Here is a 19,150-nt window from a genome sequence, read left to right on the forward strand (position 1 = left end):
GTCAAAACAATTATTTGTACCTGTAATTGTATAAGAGCAAGAAAGTTTACAAATTCATTCGAAAATATTGATTCCATATTTCGAAAATTTTAACTTAAAATATTTAGTTCAAAAATTTCAGTGTGAAATTGGTTTGAAAACTTTGAATTCAAAAAAATTTTATTTCAATTTTTATTCGAAAATTTTAGTTTCAACTTTCTAGTTCTAAAATTTGTATTGAAATGTTTTGGTTCGAAAATTTTGATTTCATCTTTCGAAAATTTTAGTTTAAAATTTCTAGTTCAAAAACTTGAAATTGTTTGGTTTGAAAAAATTGAATTCAAAAAATATTTTTATTTTTTGTTCGAAAATTTTACTTTCAACTTTCTAGTTCTAAAAATTGGTTTGAAATATTTTGGTTCGAAAATTTTGATTTCATTTTTCGAAAATTTTAGTTTAAATTTTCTAGTTCAAAAATTTTAGTGAGAAATTGTTTGGTTTGGAAAATTAAATTCGAAATTTTTTTCAATATTTTGTTCGAAAATTTTGGTTGAAAATTTTTATTCTTCAAAATTTGTTTCGAAGACTTATAATTCAAAAATTTCAGTTTAATTTTTTGTTCGAAATTTTTTGCTTCAAAATTTGTTTCGAAATTTTTGTTTTGAAAATTCTTAGTTTGATGTTTTTAATTCGAAAATTTCAGTTTGAATATTTTTTATTTGAAACTTTTGAGTTCGAAAAATTTTAGTTCCAAATTTTTACTTGAACTTTTGTAATAACTGGAAATTAGTGGACTCAAAAATTTAATCAAATAGTTAAAAACCGTTTATTTGTTAATCGGATAGTTAAAAACTATTTATTTTTAATCGAATAGTTAAAAACTTGATAAAGTTTTACGGTTAACCGTGAAACAATTCCGTCTTTTCACTCACTGAAAATTTTTGGCACATACTAAAGTATTTTGAAATGATTTAAACTAAACCGTCAAGGTTATTTAAGATATAAATCACACGAAGTTACACCAGGACCAAGAAGGTGGCCTTAAAGTATCGTGGTTCTCTCTTATCAAAAAGCTTAGGAGGAGTGCATTAAGGTACGCATATCCTCATTATATGTAAATAAAGTGACAGCAAACTCTACTTTGAAGAGCTCACACAACGTTTATGTAGAGCATAAATCCTAAACAGCACAAGAATATAAGTTAATATCAAAATCATATAAACTTTCATCGAGAATCAAACTCATGACCTTCGGAGACTAAATGTAGACCGTGCATGGCTATAACATAATAAAGAGAGTATATGAGGTTAGAAACCTTCCCAAATTATATCTTTAGCAATTTTAGGTGATCAAATACTAAAATTAGTTCTGGAGACCATGACTTTGGTTCTGCCAAATTAACCTACAAAAAGTTGATACCAATCACGTTCGTTCATGTACCCTTGCTCTATAAAAGCCCTATCTTCTTTGGCCTAACCGACATAACCGTGAGACGTAAAACTCAAAGATTTCATTTCATTTTTCTATAAAAGCCTATACTCATCCATATACTGTAATAAAGAACCAATCAAGCTTACAAATATTACACAATATTGAGAACATTTTATTCATGAATCTAAACGACATATAACAAGTGCTGTCGAAACAGTTTTCCATCAGCTAAGCCCTTACTAATTAAACTAAACACTAGAACGCTGAACGTTTAATTCGCTCAAACCAATAACAATGTTTCGTACTCATCGTTATCTCATTAGAAGAGTTATTACTATGAACCAATCAGAATTAAGCAAAGCGTTATCTCTTTATTTTAATCCACAAACAAAAACAAGAGGTACTAACTAAGTCCAAAATCACATCATCCCAATCCTTTTCTCCTTCTCAAAGAATGAATATATCTTTTCAAAGTAAACCATTACACACTATTTGACCATCAAACGTCGTATTTGTTCGAACAAACAATGCCAACGATACTGACAACGAATACGTAAGCATATGTAACACGATATAGCTGACGTTTCCTTTCAAACATATGATTATAAGTCAATACACAAAGAAGCTTTTTAATTCTTTCCAACAGTTTTATTTAATCCACAAACGAATACGATATAAATTATTGTTGTTATTTAAGAGGAACTAGCCAGGTCCGGAATCGCCCCTCCTCCTCTTTTATGCGTCTCAATAAATGTATGTTTTCCTGGACACACTTTTTGACAGTTGAATATCGTGGTTCAAGTCCCATAAGTCCCGTGAATGAAAACTAAACCTTAACCAAAAGTCAAGTATTCCTCCCAAAGTTTTCGAGTTGAGTTAAGTTGATTTTGAGTTTAACGTCCCGTTCAGCAGCGAGGATAGAACCTACTAATTAACGTGGAATCCAAACCACATAAGCTCCCGCCGGGAATCAAACCCTGGTCTTCCACGCCAAAGGCGCATACGCTAACCCCTTACCCCCGGAGGAGCTCCGAAGTTTTCGAATTTCATATTAATACTAATACTAATTCATACTATTACTGGGGTCTACTAATTCATAATGTAATAGATCGTCAAGAAAGAGGTCAAATACCTTGTTTTAGTAATTTTATACCCAAAAAAGGGAACGAAACAAGCCATCATAACCTCCAAGCTAAAAATCCCAGATCGTGACGTCATACAAACACATTAGCTCGGACCAAATACCTCTAATTCATTCGCACCAGTAGGGAGTGCAGTGGCTCAGTGGTAGAGCGTTCACCTCTGCTGTATGGGGTCCCTGGTTCAATCCCATCCTACGTCAAATGAACTTTGTAGTGGTCAAGTACTGTGTGCATAGTTTTCTCGGGAACGGGGGCGTTCCCATTTTCTCCCACTTTCTCATTCCACCAATTTAAACTGTCATCATCTGTCTCCTTTAGCCTCGGTACATAATCGTGGAACGCAAAACTAAAGATTTCATTTCATTTTTTTTTTCATTCGCACCAGTGTTAGTCCAAATATATAACGTAATATATATAGGGTAATACCATCTCATCAAAGGGGCTAAAAATTCCAAATTTTATGCCATAAAAGGGAACGAAAATAAAAAGCATACATAAACCCTGTACTAATTCATAGCGTAAATAAATCATCAAAAAAGAGATCAAAGACCATGTTTTTAATAATTTTGTACCCATAAAAGAACCGTCATAACTCCTAATCCAAACTTCCAATTCAATGACGTCATACAAATGCATTAGCAGGGCCAAAGTATCTTTGACTCATTCGCACCAGCCTGCATGGCCCCTGAGTAAGCATAAGCAAAATTTGAATAGGTAACGCAATAATCGGTCCAAACTAGGCCTACCTCTGACTCATTCACATTAACGCTATGGTCCATGGAGCCTCAAATTGGATAATCAATAGTTAGATAGAGTGACCCCCTTACTACTGATATTGTAACTGAAAGGAGCATAAAACAAACTTACTTAATTCTTAAAGTCATCTCACAAAGAAATTCGGGTTTCCAGTAGTTTATCTCCAGCATGCTTGCAGTACTTATAAAGTATCAGAATTCATATCCTCAAGACAAATTTGGCCATATATTAAACAAACAATGCAAGAGGATGTATAAGGCGGCCTCATCTCAAAAAAAAAAAAAAAAAAAAAAAAAAAAACAAGCCTTTGTCTTCTACATCACAACTTCTTTTTCGGTATCATCTGTTTTCTATACATCATTCTATACTAGATGCAGTATGTCAATGTAAATACTAGCAATACTAAATACCACATATCGTCAATATAGACAACACAATTTAAATCAAGATCTCATCATCACTGTTCTAAACGTAAATATGCAACCGCATCTACGTAATCTACCAAGTCTATTACACGTGATTCAAGCCTTTCACATTCAAAAGTACCAAATTGAAACAAAATTTATAAATCCATTTCCCTCCTCTTTATCTAACCTTTTGATTTGATTGAAACTCTACAAAAAAAAAAAAAAAAAAAAACAATTAATTCAATATGTGATGTTCATATTTTGTATTGCTGCTATTTACAGAAGACAAATTAACTAACTAGGAGATACCGGAAAAGGAGTTGTGATGTAAAAGACTAAAATCCTTCCTTGAGGGCCACCATATGCATCCTCTTCCATTGTTTGCTTAATGTATGGCAAAACATACCTTGAGGATATAAACTGTTATATACCTTTATACACATATAAACATATGGGTCGTACTAAGTTAACCCGCCACTTTCATTACTGAAAATCGTGAAAAATTAAAGTTATTGTACAAGACTGAAATTTTGCCTTATATTAGCTTATGGTTCAAAGAAACAAGTGCACTATATGATTCCATGAAATATCTCGTACGTCACTGGGTATACGCACGTCTTTGTGTGCTTGTTTTGAAAATTGTAACGGAGGTCACACTTTCATGATCGAATTAATTTCAAATCAAAAAATGGATAATAATTATGATCCATTTTTGTCAATATTTTTGTAATTTCTTTTGAGCATTTAATTCAAATTTATATAAAAATTTGATGTAGATTGTCAATAAAATGTAAAAATCCATTGTTTTTTAGAAAAAACAGGAATTTAATAGTGAATTAGATTACTTACTACAGTTAATATCGTTGCTAGTGGACCGATTGCATTTTTTTTACAGTAAAGCTTTGCAAACCAATTAACTAAAAAAGTAGAACATTATTAGAAATGTAAAAGTCCAATTTATATTAATAATATTTCTTGTGTGACCTCCCGTTACGTGACCGCTGTTACAATGCCTGTGACATCCTGTTACTTACCTGTGACCGCTGTTACTTCGACAGTGGCATTGATACATGTCCATGATTATCGTAACTTTATCAGGTAAGTAGGTCTGTTTACAAGAAGTATTTTACTACCTAATAAAATGTTGAACTATATATGTTAAATATTTTCTGCATATATTTTTCTCATTAGTTACAATAGTGAAGTACTACAAATTTGTTTGTCTTCAAAATATTGCACTCCAAAGTTAGTGCTGCATTAAGAGATTAAAGTAAAAGGCTACTTGTTTCTTAAATAAAATAAAATAAGTTTAAACAGAATACAAAAACTTTGTCGTGAACACTTTCGCAGCTAACATGGCAACTTCATCTTTTTACCGTCCTTTAGAAGAATTACAAAGCAGAACACATTTAGGAAATGCATAATGAAATATTCGCTTCTTTGGTGTCATGACTTTCACTGGAGGATCTATTATAGCCTTCACATCAGTTAAGCGATAAGGAAGTGTATTCTTTTTCTTAGGCCGACTGAACTGTGCGGGTCCTGAATAGTGCATTACATTTACATGTATCACATTACAGCTGTCCAATTTAGTAATAGTCCCACGGTACAATATTCTATCGAGCTTCACAATTACCCATTGTCCAATGACTAGCTTTTCTTCTGTCGTACTCTCTTTTCTTTTCATTCTGTCATTTTTGCACGTCTTCTACGTTGCCTCTCTCGATCCTTTCTTGTTTTTTCTTTAAGTGCCGAATCACTAAGCTTCCTTCTTTGCCTGACTTTCTTCTGTAAAAGATTATTTTCATTTCCATCGTGTAAATACCTCCGTAGGGTGGATTCTGATTTTGAAGATGTCCATCGCTATATAGGAAGTAAAAAAAACAAATACCTGTAAAGCAGTGGTTTCAAATTTTAACTTATAAAACACTTTCGTTTAGAAATACTGACCATCGTCTGAAAAGATCTACAAAATCTCGTAGCGTAATCAGTGTTTTGCAGAATAATTCCAGCAAACTAGAAGCAGGTTCTTTTTCCTACCATACACTGTAGGACAAAATAAAATAAAATATCAAACTGGACGCAGCGTCTTGATCCTTTGTTAGGAAAATTATAGAAAATCTTCATTCCATTCTGTAATAGTACAATACTACGAACTCTGATGCGTTAATAAATTATACTTTCAATTAATATTACATGCACTCACAATAAAATATTAAAAACGCTATTCTTAGAAGGACCTAAATCAGTTTTCAGTTACCTCCGCTTCTGTTTGTATTTCACTCCACAAAAGGCCGAATGTTTCCTAAACTTATTTGTATTTAAAAGAAAGTAAAGGAATCAATAAGATTCTAAAACATGCTAAGAGATAAACGCAAGCCTCTAATCCACCTCGTATCTTAAATATTTCTAGGAGATTTTTCATTACTCTTTGCAATCCTTAATTCTGTAGTTTTATATAGCTTGAACATTAGAAATAATCTTCTAATTGAAACATGAAGTATCGGCGGTCACGCATGTAACAGCGGTCATTTTTTGTATCGTCGGTCACGCAAAAAATAGCCAATTCGTGACCGCTGTTACAGTGATCGCCGTTTCATTTTCGGGCTATAGCTTCAGCTATGGTTCGCACGTGGGCTTAATCGTGCTGCCCTCTTCAGTAATGTTAGCATTGTGAATGTGATTTAAAAAATAGTACCGGTAGTTTATTTTACATACAGGAATCAACTTATTCTTTGAAGCAGGCGACCGTTGTTACGTTTTCAAAAGTCATGCCTGAAATTTTTAATATATTTTGCACTTCCCTGCGTAATTGATTGCTTATCTGCTCGATTCAGCTGCAGTCACTAATCACACGCGCCATCTTCCTTCACTAGAAAGTATTGCCAGTTCTGAACAGGTTTCGTGCGGTGAGTAATGACATCACTTGATGGTATGACCTCCGTTACACAGAAATATCGAGACATGACTTTGGAGGTCTGTGCTATCCACATAAATTGCTTGCGGAGATTAAATGGTACATAAGTTTATATTTCTATATGTTTAGTAAACTGTAACATCAAAAGAATATACTTTCAATTTAATGTTTAATTTTAATAAGGTGCAGAATATCCTATTTTGTATATAGGGACGCGTGACCTCCGTTACATTTCTTAGGTTTATAGCTTCATAATATTGTTCGTCATTCACTTGTCTGTAAAGATAAGGACAACAATGGGGATTGTCAATCAACGCAAATCTACTTTACTTTACAATTCAGTAATCCTATGAACGCCTAGGACTGAAAGTGGCGGGTTAACTCAATACGACCCATATATACCTTTTATAAACATATATACCTTTTAAATACTGTGAGCCTTAGCATGCTGGAAATGAATTACTCGAAATTCGAATGAATTTTTGTTGTGAAATGACTTCATATTAGACCGAAGTTTTTTTTTTTTTTTCAGTTACAATGTTAAACGGTAAGAAAATTACATTCATCTTTACTAAAGTAGATATGACTAACGCATCTAATAACAGAACCGTATCCTAATCACTTTTTCCGAAAACAAGTAGAATAACTAAAATCGTTCATAAAACATCTAAATTTATGAGGAAACTTGAAGAAATAGTTATTCTTCTTACAGAACCTGCTAGAATTACTAAACGGATTATTACGAGATAAAATCCAAGAGAACAAACCCCAAAGAAAATTCTGACAAAAGGGACAAAATTAAAGGGACAGAATCATAGGCGTAGTCTAATACGAGGATGCTTATCTTTCCTTCAATTGTTATGTATCTAAAATGTTACCTGTAATTTTTCATTTTATTAAATAACATTTTTTTTTTTAAATACTGAAAACTCAATAAAACACGTAAGACTGTTATAGTGAGTATATGTTTCACATTTTGGTCTTTGCTAAAAATAAATCTTCATCAGTATTTCAGAATTAAAAACAAATATTTATGCAATACTCAAAATAAAAGACTGCTATATGCTACCTCAGAAGGATGAAAATTTTAACATGAATTTTAGGAACACGTCTCATGTAGCATCGTTGCTGAACAGGACGTTAAACTCAAAATCAATTCAATTCAACTCAAGAATTTTAGGAATGATCAAAAAATGTATCAAAAAATTGCGATCTTGGCTAAGAATTAGTTTTTGGATCAGAGGTCACAAAAATTTGGAAGGGCTCCTAATTCGAGTTTTCCTATTTTCTACGGAATAAACGCATCATACTGAGTTGACTGATAGTTCGGGTTTGGCTACACTATATGTAGTTCTCCACATATAAGGCGTAAAGGAAATGTTTGATTCAATGAAATATATTGAATTTTTTGGATCAGGGGCCACAAAATTTTTGAACGGCCTCTAAATCAAGTTTTCGTATTTTTTACGGTATAAGCACATCATACTGAGTAAATTGTTAGTTTTGGTTTGGCTACAATGTAGATAGTTCTCGAGATATAAGGCCTAGAAGAAAATTTTTGCCTGAAATATATTGGATCTTTTGATCCAAAAAGTCAAATAACATCACAGTACTTTTTGTAATGAAAATAAATGGTCTTACAGCAATATCCTAAATTTATTAGAAATTATTAAATGTTTGACAAACAGAACTTTTAATATGGGTGTATGTGAAAGTAATTAAAGCCAATCTGCCCTTTTATTATAACATTTTCATGTTTTATTGGGTTTTCAGTATTTAAAAAAAAAAGTTATTTCAGTAAATAGAAAAATTACAGATAACATTTTAGAATATATGACAATTGCAGGAAAAGGTTAATCCCTGTAGAGTGTGCACTGGTATATCCAATATATACTCCTATGATTCGGTCCCTTGGATTTTGTTCGTCTCGTCAGAATTTTCCTTGGATTTTGTCCCCGCCTTCGTTATTGCAGCCATTATATATGCATGAGTTCCGATCTGCATAAAAACACACTAGGAGTCAAGCTACGTGCTACATTCCCTTAAAAAAAAAAAAAAAAATCTCTTCACATAAATTTTCCTGCCTCCAACGATTAGGCAGAACGGGAATGAATCTTTCCGAGTATTGCACAATATTTTACTACACATCTACAATTATCAATATATTGATAAAATGAAAGAATCTTGGTGAACAAAAATATATTTTCTTTTAAATTCAATGACATAAAATTTATAGTATTGACAAAATTCTTCAAACCGTATTACGTACAGAGATAAATCAAAAGTACTTCTACTTTGGTTAGAATTGTTCTTTACTGGTGTTTATAAAATTGATTCCCATGAATATTCAGATTTAATTACCTTCCTATTTTGGTTGTGGTGCAGATGCATGCTTAGTGGCCCAGAAAATATATGTTTAAATTGTAGTTTGTAGATTTAGATTGATAATATCTGCGTTTTATTATAAGTAGTGAAATGTGAATTATAGAATATGAATGATACACGAGATTTTTATTTATGTATGGTCCAACATTAGAGTAAGGTAGTGCTGTATCTTATAGCATGTGTAAAAAACCTGGAAAGCTATTAAAGTATTTTTGATTTGTTATGTATATTCACATGACATATGCAGAAAATAACAAATTTTATATTTCATAAATTTATACTGTAAGTATAAAGACTTAAGCACAATCTTGTAACAAAATGTGAAATTTATTTTACTGAAAACTGATTACAGTGACAACCATTAACAAAATTGTAAATAAAGCCATATCAGGTTGTCATTAGAAGTTCATACCAAACTTCCTTTTTCTTTTAAAACCCAGGTTCCGGGTTCGATTCTCGGTGGGGATACTCGGTCGAAAAAGTGTCCATCCAGAATGAGGTTTTCCTCATGCACCTCAGGTAAATGCCGGGATGGTACATAATATACAGGTCCCAGGTCGCTTTCCTCTTTCTCCAATCCTTTCTTCCTTCCCTTTCCCTGGATAGTGTGCTTGCCGAGGGACGTCATCCCTCAAAAACGTGACGGGCTAACATGGCCATAACTGCAGAAAGCCCAGAAATCTAAATCCTAAATTCTTTTAAAACTCATATATAATTTTCTGTGAATAAAGATTAATCTAATCGTAAATACGATTTTATTTCCGTATTTAGCTAAATACTTCCTTGCATTTTAGTAGTTATCTCATAAAAATTGTTCAGTGTATTTTCAAATATGAGAAATTATCTTTTTAACCAATAACAGCAATATATTTCTCATGTGAACAAAGATGAACGTGGAATATATCTTCTGAATTATAATTTGACAGGTTTATGATAATTGAGATTTGCCGTTGCCAAAGAATAATAAATATTAATTTTTATTTTAAGTAAAATTTTGTTTTTAACATTTGTAGGAACAAAATTTCCTAGCTATGCAAACATGGCGGCCCTATATTCAATATCCAATTTATATAAATTATTATACATTTATTAATATTTAAGTAGTTAAGTTATATAGTTACTAATAAATTAAAACTTGTTTATTTTTGTTTTCCTCGCCTCCAGCACGTAGCACAAACCCTCTATTAACTGCAAGAGTAAAATAACACCATGTGATTTTAAAGTGTTCCCCAAGCTTGTAATTAATCACTTAAAAGTTTTTTTTATTTTTTTAATTTTTAATTTTTATATTTTAATTTTAAAAGTTTAATTTTTAAATTAATCACTTAAATTTTGGTAGATTTAACTTTTAATTGATAATCGTTTTTAAAAATTCGTAACGATTAAAAAATCATATTTTTCCTCGAAAAGCATGTGAAATGGATATTCTGCAATAAATAACTTGTTTTCTGCATACAAGTATTCATTGGCGTCAGCAGTACATAAACTTCGGGGGGAGACAGACTACCGGTCGGATTGGGGTGTATGGAATACCCCAGGAAAGCGGGGATTCGGGGGCCCTCTCCTGGAAAATAAAAGTCTTCCTACATTGCATTTTAAAGCATTTTTGAGTTGAAAAGCAAACAAAAACTTAAACATTTCTGTTTTTTTTTTTTTTTTTACCTTTGATAGTCGTTTTTTTTTTTTTTTTTTTAATGTGGTACTAGAAAACATCCACTTTACAGTTCGTTTATTTAAACAGCAAAATTCAACCTGGTTTTATGATTTTCGTTAAATGACACCAAGTGTATGCCACAAACAAAAATAATGATAAAAGGTGATGTGAAGTGAATACTCAGAAACAATAAAGTTTTGAAAAAAAGGTTTTAGGTCTACTAGCCTATAACTAATGTAAATAAAGCTCAACAATGTGTGGTTAAAAAGTAGTTGATCTTTTTAACCCAACTAAACCCACTTTGCTGTACGCTATCTAAACAAAGATTGTTACTTTACAGTTTACTTCACGTTTACCATCATAGGGTCAAAAACTGACTGTCTTTTTTTCACAATTGTTGACGAATTTTGTGCTACTGTTTTTCTCATATCCACTTTGTCTACCATTGTTTTGTGAACGTAGCAAACTGCTACATTGTTGAGCCTCTTTTGGATCATAGTTGACCTAAGATACTTGGAATATTGGGGGGGAGGGGGCGGGTACGAAAACTGTTTTACAGATATTAGGGGGACACGTCCTCGATGTCCCCGGTGGGCTTGACGTCCGTAAGGCATATATACGTATTCTAAAAGTTGTGTTCCTTGTAGAACTAACAGATATACAAAAAATCATACTTTAAACATCTAATTCTCATTATGTTTCCCAATTATATGACATACGTTTTATTACAAGGATGTTATAAAATAAGGGATCTGCCGTTACAACAAAATCTTGCAGTCATACGTCACAGTTTCGCCACCCCTACTCTGCCCACTCCGCCCAATAAGATCGCAATGTTTTGAGCCAACAATCATGGCGGAAATAAAAATAGCCAATCAGACGATGGCGGAAAAGATAATAGTCAATCAGACGTGCCAATGCTCGGCTGTTTTTTGGGTTCATTGATTTAATAGGATGAAGGAACATGGGCAGATTCTCTATTTTATAACATTTGTTTTATTAGTTAGTTTTATTGAGAACAGTACTTTTTCAAATAATTTGATTGATTTTTCCATGCTCTATTAAACTATACATCAACTTCTACAACTCAAGACAATCCATATTGTCATGTTTTAAATTTTACTTTCAATCGATTAATTTTGAACTTATTATTCATTGTAACCGGTTATTTTTAATCTTTTAAATTTTTCCAGTTATGGTGTTCCGATTGCTGCTCATTTAATCATAATTCCTTCAATATTTCGTCACCATTCATTTAGCTTTATCATCGTTATACTGGGCATCTTATACATGGGTTTCGACTTCACGTTTCGTTTGGAGCTACATTTTTCTGTAATCAAATATTTAAAAGCATAGCCTAATCTTCCAATTTTAGTAAAATCTATACTCTTAACCTTAGATATTTAAGTCTATTCAAGTTAAGTATATTTCTCGGGTTTTCGGAACAAACTCAGATTAAAAAAAAAAAAAAAAAAAAAAGTAATTCATTGTAAGGTTAAAACATCCACCTTCACTTATGTTCAGTTCTTTAGATTTAAACACTACACAAAGAAGGGCGCCCATATTGTGGTTTCCAAGGGGGGAACAAGTATAAGCGACGTTTCAAAAACAGTTTCAAATTATACTGTAACTAATGTAAAAATTCTATTGGATTTTCGATATTCTGAAGTACAATTTCCTCTAGGGGCAAGCGCCCCACCTTGCCCCCTCATGGGCGCCCTTGTACACAAATGAATTATAAAAAATAGAAAAAAACATTCCTTTATAGCTTTTAGGTATTTTAAACCTGAATAACAACACTATTTCTTAATAAAAGCTGTCTCTTTCTGTTTGTGATCAGAACTCTCTGATAAACTTCTGGAAAGGAAGATCGACCTGTGCCATGAACTGCTGGAGGTAGCTGATGTGTTGGAACCAGGGCTCTCTAGATTCCGAGGGGTTCTTCTGTATGATCTCCAGGCTGCCATGGTGGTCCAAGCGAAAAGAGATTTTAATTCAGAGAAAATAACGAAAGAAGCTGCTCAGGTAAGGAAGGAAGAAATATATATTTTTAATGTGTAACATTCCAACATATGTTTTATTCTAATTGTTTAAATTAAAGGTAGGCTCATCATCATCATAGATGTTCTGCCATTATTCGCAGGTCACTTGCTGCAATTAAGAAGCTTCCATGCTCCATGGTCTTTCGCTATCCTCTTCGTCTTCACGTACAATTTCTCTGTTTTGATATCGTTCATTAATTGTAGCCTCCTTCGCCCCTCCCTCTCTTTCCTGCCACCATACCCTCTGAAACGTCCCTCATAATATAGTTCATTTTTAGCCAATGTCCCAACCAGTTTCTCTTTCTCTTCTTAATAATATCTAAAAGTGTTCTTTTCTCCCGCAACATTTCTAACCCTTTCATTCGCTTTCCGCTCGACCCAGATAATTCTCTTCGTTCGTCTCCACACCCACATTTCGAAAGCTTCCAGTTGTTTCTCATCGTTTTCGCGTAATGTCTTATGTTCCTGGCCCATACAACACAATACTCCACACGAAGTATTTTATGAGTTTTTCTCAACTGTCTATTCAAGGTCCCACAAAATAGTATTTTCTTCCTCCTAAAGGCTTCTTTTGCTATTCCTATCCTTGCTTTTATTTCACGTTCGCACTTCATGTTATTACTAAGAATACTACCCAGATATCAAAAACTATTTACTTGTTCTATTTTCTCCCCTCCTACTTTTATATTTGACACAGACCTCTTCGTTCCAATCACCATGGCTTTTGCCTTTCTAACATTTATTTTCATCCCATATTCTTCAAAGCCCATCCTCAAGTTTTCTAACATTTTATTGATTTTCTCTTCAGATTCTGCAACAAGCTTCAATCATCTGCAAACCGTATTCACCTAATCATTCTACCTCCTACTGAAATACCGTCTTCATTATATTGGGTAGGCGAGAGACGGCATCCCCGTTGAACTTCCCTTCCAATTGCACTCCCCCCTGTCATTTCCCCCCACCATTCTAACATTTACTTAGTTTTCTTAATTTCAACCTCTAATTGATTTTTGTAAAAGAATAAATAAATAAATCACAAGGACGCTCTCGATGACTGATCCAAAATTGAACGAACTTGGTTGGATATAAACTCCAACAAGCTTAGTACGTGTATCAAATATTATGGAGTTCAGATCTCTGGTTCCCGAGTTCTTGGCCAACAATGTTGGATTTTGATCTTAGTCAGATTTTCGAATTAAAAAAAAAAACTTAAACGTGATCGATGAAAGACATCCGATTTTGACCAAACTTAGCTTAGTTGTAGACCTTGCTTTTCTTAGTATGCCCGTATGTGTCTGGAATCTTTATGTTGTCACCAATTCAATTAATTTGTAAGGATATTGAACATTGACAATGTACAGAAATGATTATATTGTATTGAAGTAGATGATTGTCACTAAAATGCATCTCCGGATCAGTGGCGGATCCATGAGGAAATAGGGGCAACTCTCCCGCTCGAAGCTCATGTACTCAGTTGATTATGCGATGTACACACTCACTTTTATTTTCGTATACATTATAATATACCCTCTTTTTTTTCTTACAGGACATAATGGCACAGGCGGTAGGGCTACTCCAACAAGCAGCTGAAATCCTTCGCGTGGAACCGGATATGACTCAGCTGTTGGAAGGGAAATTGGCTGAACTGGCCCAAGAACTAGATCTTGACTGATTTCTACTACAAACATACAAATGAAACCATACCACACTTTGGATAGATTTCATATTCAAAAACAACGATGTAGACCATCATGTAAGAGTTTTTGAATCTCATCACAGTGAATTACTGGCAAGCAATATGTAAAAACATCTTCGTTAAATCACAACGATGTACGGACCTTTGCCAAAAATGCTTCAAATGTGTCAATCATCCATCAGAATAAATAGATTTCGTGAAGTTATTATATTTTATAATATCATTCTAATAAATATATGAAATACAGAAATACTAAGGGAGGTTATGAAATAGCGATGGAGTTATGCAACAATATATGGTTCTGTTTTCTGTTGTATTCTTACAGTGATCTTGGAAACTATTTAATCGACGACAGCGCATGACACCATAACAAGGAGTTTTTCTGTGAGAGCTGGGGGGGAAAAGTACTACAGTGAGAAAATATCAATTCGTGGTAGTGCCAGAAACATTTACAGTCATATCTTTATTATTTAATTTTAATGAATGTACTCTGTATTCAATGTGGGATTTAAGTCTAATTAGAAGGGTATGTCTTAAGCTTGAAAGCAATTGTATAATTGTTCGCGTTCTTGTCGAAACTAGCCTGCGTAACAAACGAAAATGGGAAATAGCTAAGGGACGAAGTCATAAACCATTTCAATTTTCACATATTTCATGATCCCTTCCCACAGGTTTTGAAAGCTTCAAGTATCTAATAATTAGGAAGATGCCATGGTACTCTGTTCTCAGCCACGTAACAACGAAGTTAAGTAAGTCTTTCGCGACAATATTTGTGTGTGTGTGTGTTTGAGGTAAAATGTGGGTGCAGTGTGTTCAGTGTGAAATGTAGGTTCATAAACAATGTTCTGGTTATGACACAGACACATTGTAACGAATTTATGATGTCCTATCGTAATGTTGTGCGTCTTGAAAGGGCAGAGTGGGCCCTACTAGCAGAGACATCTTGCAAACCGCTTACTGTAAGCTTGCATTGGAAGTCTGCAAGCTAACATCTGGCTTGACTGGAAAGCGGCGCAAGCATGCCGCAAATTGGATTCCAATAAAGAAGTTACATGGGAGCAACCTTGCATTCAGTGTTCCATTCAAGCTTGACGCAAGCGTTTTACGCTGGTGAGAAATCAATGGCCAATGAACGGCCAGTGATTCTCTAACGCTCTGCGAATGATCTGAAGTATCGCTTGCGAGTACAACAAAGGGTAGATTGTATGAAAGCCTACGTCGAAAGGGGAAACGTAGAAAGCCAAAGGCCGAGCACGTGAAAATTGGCCGAAATCTCTCTTCCTACTCGGGGGAATATAGATCAGAGTGGTCACCCAGTGTCTGTGACAGATGAGAAATGAGTGGCTCGGGGAAAGGCAATGTTAAGCGCGACTTAAGACGAAATTGAATGATTGGGGGAAATCGATTGGGATCCGACCACAGAACAATATGTAGGTAGTTTAAGTTCGGAATTGTACCTGCATACGGTAGTGGAAGCTTGTTTAGTGTGTTTCATTGCATTCCATTGCATGAGAATGTTACACTTTGTTCTCGAAAGTTAGAAAACGGCACTTGTATTAGTATTGACTTCCTCCGAGCCGCTTAAATATGAGCAGTGAGTAGGTGGATGATTGTAAACGGAATACTTTCATCAGGATTCAATTTTTATGCTTTGACGTAGCAAAAGCGTTTGACTGCATTGAAGGGTTAGGTTAGGCTACTCGAACGGAACAAGAGAACGCAATTGCACGAACATTGAGGAGATGATTTATCACGTGGCAATATGTTTGTTGTGTTTTCACGCTACGTGAGATAGTGAACTTTTCACTGTTACTCAATCATTTTGTTATCTGGTCCTAAAGAAGAAGTGTCCAATGTATAACCTTCTAAGTTGAAAATGTAGATCTCCATTACTTTGTTCTAAATGTATACCATTGGAAAGCTATCGTTGGAGACAAAGGTGCCCGAAATCACGAGGGAAGCGCTCATGAATTTGAAACTCACGCTCATCCGATGTTAACATTACAAAGTGAGTGTAAGGTTGAGAATGTGAGACATCGAAATGATGTTGAGTGTGAGGCTGAAATGATGTAGTGAGTGTCAGCTCCGGTGACCGTGAGGTGAGCGTGAGGTCAAGTAAGCATGATGTCGGAATGATTATATGAGTGTTGTTACCCACTCAACCAGAAATTTCTTGTTTCGTCTCTTCTCAAAATTTCTAGAGTGTTGTGAGCGACACTAGTTCACCCACGTTTTAGATCTCAAACATTGTTTTAGTGTTAAATGATTTATATACAGGGCGAACAATTTATCTGGAACACCCGTGATAACGGAGAAACCAAAAGAGGGAGAAAGGCGAAACTTCGCACAAAGCAACTATAGGGAGAGGAACATCATTTTACGTAATAAGCAACACCACTCAGTGAACAGTGTTGCCATCCCAATATAAAATTATAATTTTTCAAATAGCATTACGTCAGATTATTACATATCTTGAATTGACACGTTAAACGAAAACTTCAAATACCACATTTATTATTCAGTGTTGCAAACTAAGGATGTTATAGTATCACAAACATCCAAAGTTTGGAAGCCTGTACCGCACAGACAGCATAATGAAGATGGCTAAGACAATGCACATCGGAAGTACCTTAGCGTTGAATACTATGAAAATTTGATTTTTAAAAGGCTTTATTTCGAAAACATGCTGGCATAAGTAGCATATCAAGTCACTTGTGTGGTTTGCAATGGATGTGTAAATTATTTTGTCTTTTACAGCACTTCGATATTTCAAACCGTTCCGGAGATATGACAAACATTACTGAAGTTTGCAACACTGCTTAAATCATGTAATTGCGAGGACTAGTTTTGATTACACCTACTAAAAGTTATTCCTGGAATTCTACAAAAGAGAAAGAAACCAAAATCAGTTTTAATATTGTCCAGAAATACGCCATTTTCAGTAGTGTTGCTAACTTTATCAATGTTTATCGTATCTCCGGAACGGTTTGAGATATCGAATTGCTGTAAGCGGCAAACTGATTTGTTTACCAATTGCAAACCACACAAGTAATTAGATATGATACTTACCTTAGCATATTTTCGAAATAAAGCCTTTCAAAAAATTAAGTTTTCCAGCCCTTGTAACTTCGTTGATATTCATTCAAAATAAGTTACACCATGACCATAGTATCCAACGTTAAGATACTTCTGATGTGCATCGTCTTGGCCATTTCCGTTGTACTGTATGTGTGATAGAGACTTCCTAACTTTGGATGTTTGTAACACTATAACACCCTTAGTTTGCAACACTGAATAATAAATATGGTATTTTAAGTTTTCGTTTAATATTTGAATTCAAAATATGTAATAACGCGACGTAATGCCATTTGAAAAATAACTTTATACTGGGATGACAACAGTGTTTACTGGGTGGTGTTGCTTATTATGAAACGATGTTCCCTCGCTATAGTTGTTTCGTGCAAAGTTTCTCTTTTCTCCCTCTTTTGGTTTCTCCGTTATCATGGATGTTCCAGATAAATTGTCCACCCTGTATAAAAGCTATCAATTGATAAAACGATTGTACGGAACACAATGAAGAGCATTTATCAATGTTAAAAGATACGCAAGTCATTATAACGAATCCGGGGCTGAGAAGTAAAATAATATAAGTCATAAAATATTAATTTCACAGGAGAAGCGAAAAAGTGTTTTCAAGACAATGTTTTGTTGAATCACGTCAATTGTTGACTGACGAAAAAATCGATCGCTTCGTGCGTTCCAGTTGTCCAGATCTCTAAACGTTCCTAGTGTCCCTCGTACTAATGTAAGTAAGAAAGAAAATGATAAACTCAATTTCGGCTAAAAAGTGACTTAGCATCGTTTACCTCCAAGGGCGCCCATCAGAGGGGGGCAAGGTGGGGCGCTCACCTCCCCTAAGAGGGAATTGTACTTGGGAATATCGAAAACCCAATATAATGTTTACATTAGTTACAGATAAATTTGAAACTATATTTGAAACGTTGCTTATACTTGCCCCCCTTGGAAACCTCAACATGGGCGCCCTTGTTTACCTCTCAGCCCCAGAGATATATATATATACATTCCAATAATAAAGATGGTTTGAATGTTGTATGATATCCCTTGTGAACCTCTCTTGGTACGGAAGGGCTATGATCATTTCTAGATGAAATGAAGAAAAAACATGGTATAAATTTGTTTTAAAATTTTGAGTCAAGAACAGAAAACTTCTCGAAAACGGAAACAAAAAGTAGAAAGAATTCTCGGAGAATCAAGAGACGAGGCTAAAAGCAATTCCGAGACGAGATGAGAAAGTCTAGTTTCTTGTCTCGTGAGCAACACTAGATGTGATTGTGGGGTCGAGTGAAGTCAAGTCAAAGTGGACAGCTTTGGTTGGGGATATCTCAGTGACTCAATAACTCAATTCCCAAACAATTGATGGGTTGGAGGATTAGATATTGTCAAAACAAAGAACTAATAAATTGAGCTTCAACTGAATTTTGTACTATTCTTTTTATGCATAACTTCCACTATTTATGTTACTATTCTATTGTAAGAGAAAATGAAACAGAATCAGGGTAGTATAGCAGGGTAAGGAGACTAGCTGATGTCCCCCAATGCGATAGCCGGTAGGGAGTGGGTATCTCGTTCTACACTATTTGCTTTCTAAAATGGGAAAGTAAAAAATGAAATGAAATCTTCTTAAGCAGTTTAATGTGCGACGATGATGTCCTTTAAGCTA

The 19,150-nt window shown here is 34.2% G+C and overlaps 1 protein-coding gene across 1 annotated transcript in view; it reads left to right on the forward strand.

The window, feature by feature from the left end:
- Nucleotides 1-18,896, forward strand: part of SmydA-2 (SET and MYND domain containing, arthropod-specific, member 2) — a 37,227-nt gene extending 18,331 nt beyond the window's left edge. Inside the window, exons 3-4 of the mRNA XM_081760475.1 lie at nucleotides 12,512-12,696; nucleotides 14,260-18,896. Of these exons, the coding sequence (XP_081616601.1) occupies nucleotides 12,512-12,696; nucleotides 14,260-14,385 (311 nt within the window). The 3' untranslated portion in view covers nucleotides 14,386-18,896. The remainder of the gene's footprint in view (nucleotides 1-12,511; nucleotides 12,697-14,259) is intronic.
- The last annotated feature ends 254 nt before the right edge of the window (nucleotides 18,897-19,150 follow it).

This window comes from Thermobia domestica, chromosome 5 (assembly GCF_964235325.1).
Source record: "Thermobia domestica chromosome 5, izTheDome1.hap1.1, whole genome shotgun sequence".
Classification (NCBI taxonomy): domain Eukaryota; kingdom Metazoa; phylum Arthropoda; class Insecta; order Zygentoma; family Lepismatidae; genus Thermobia; species Thermobia domestica.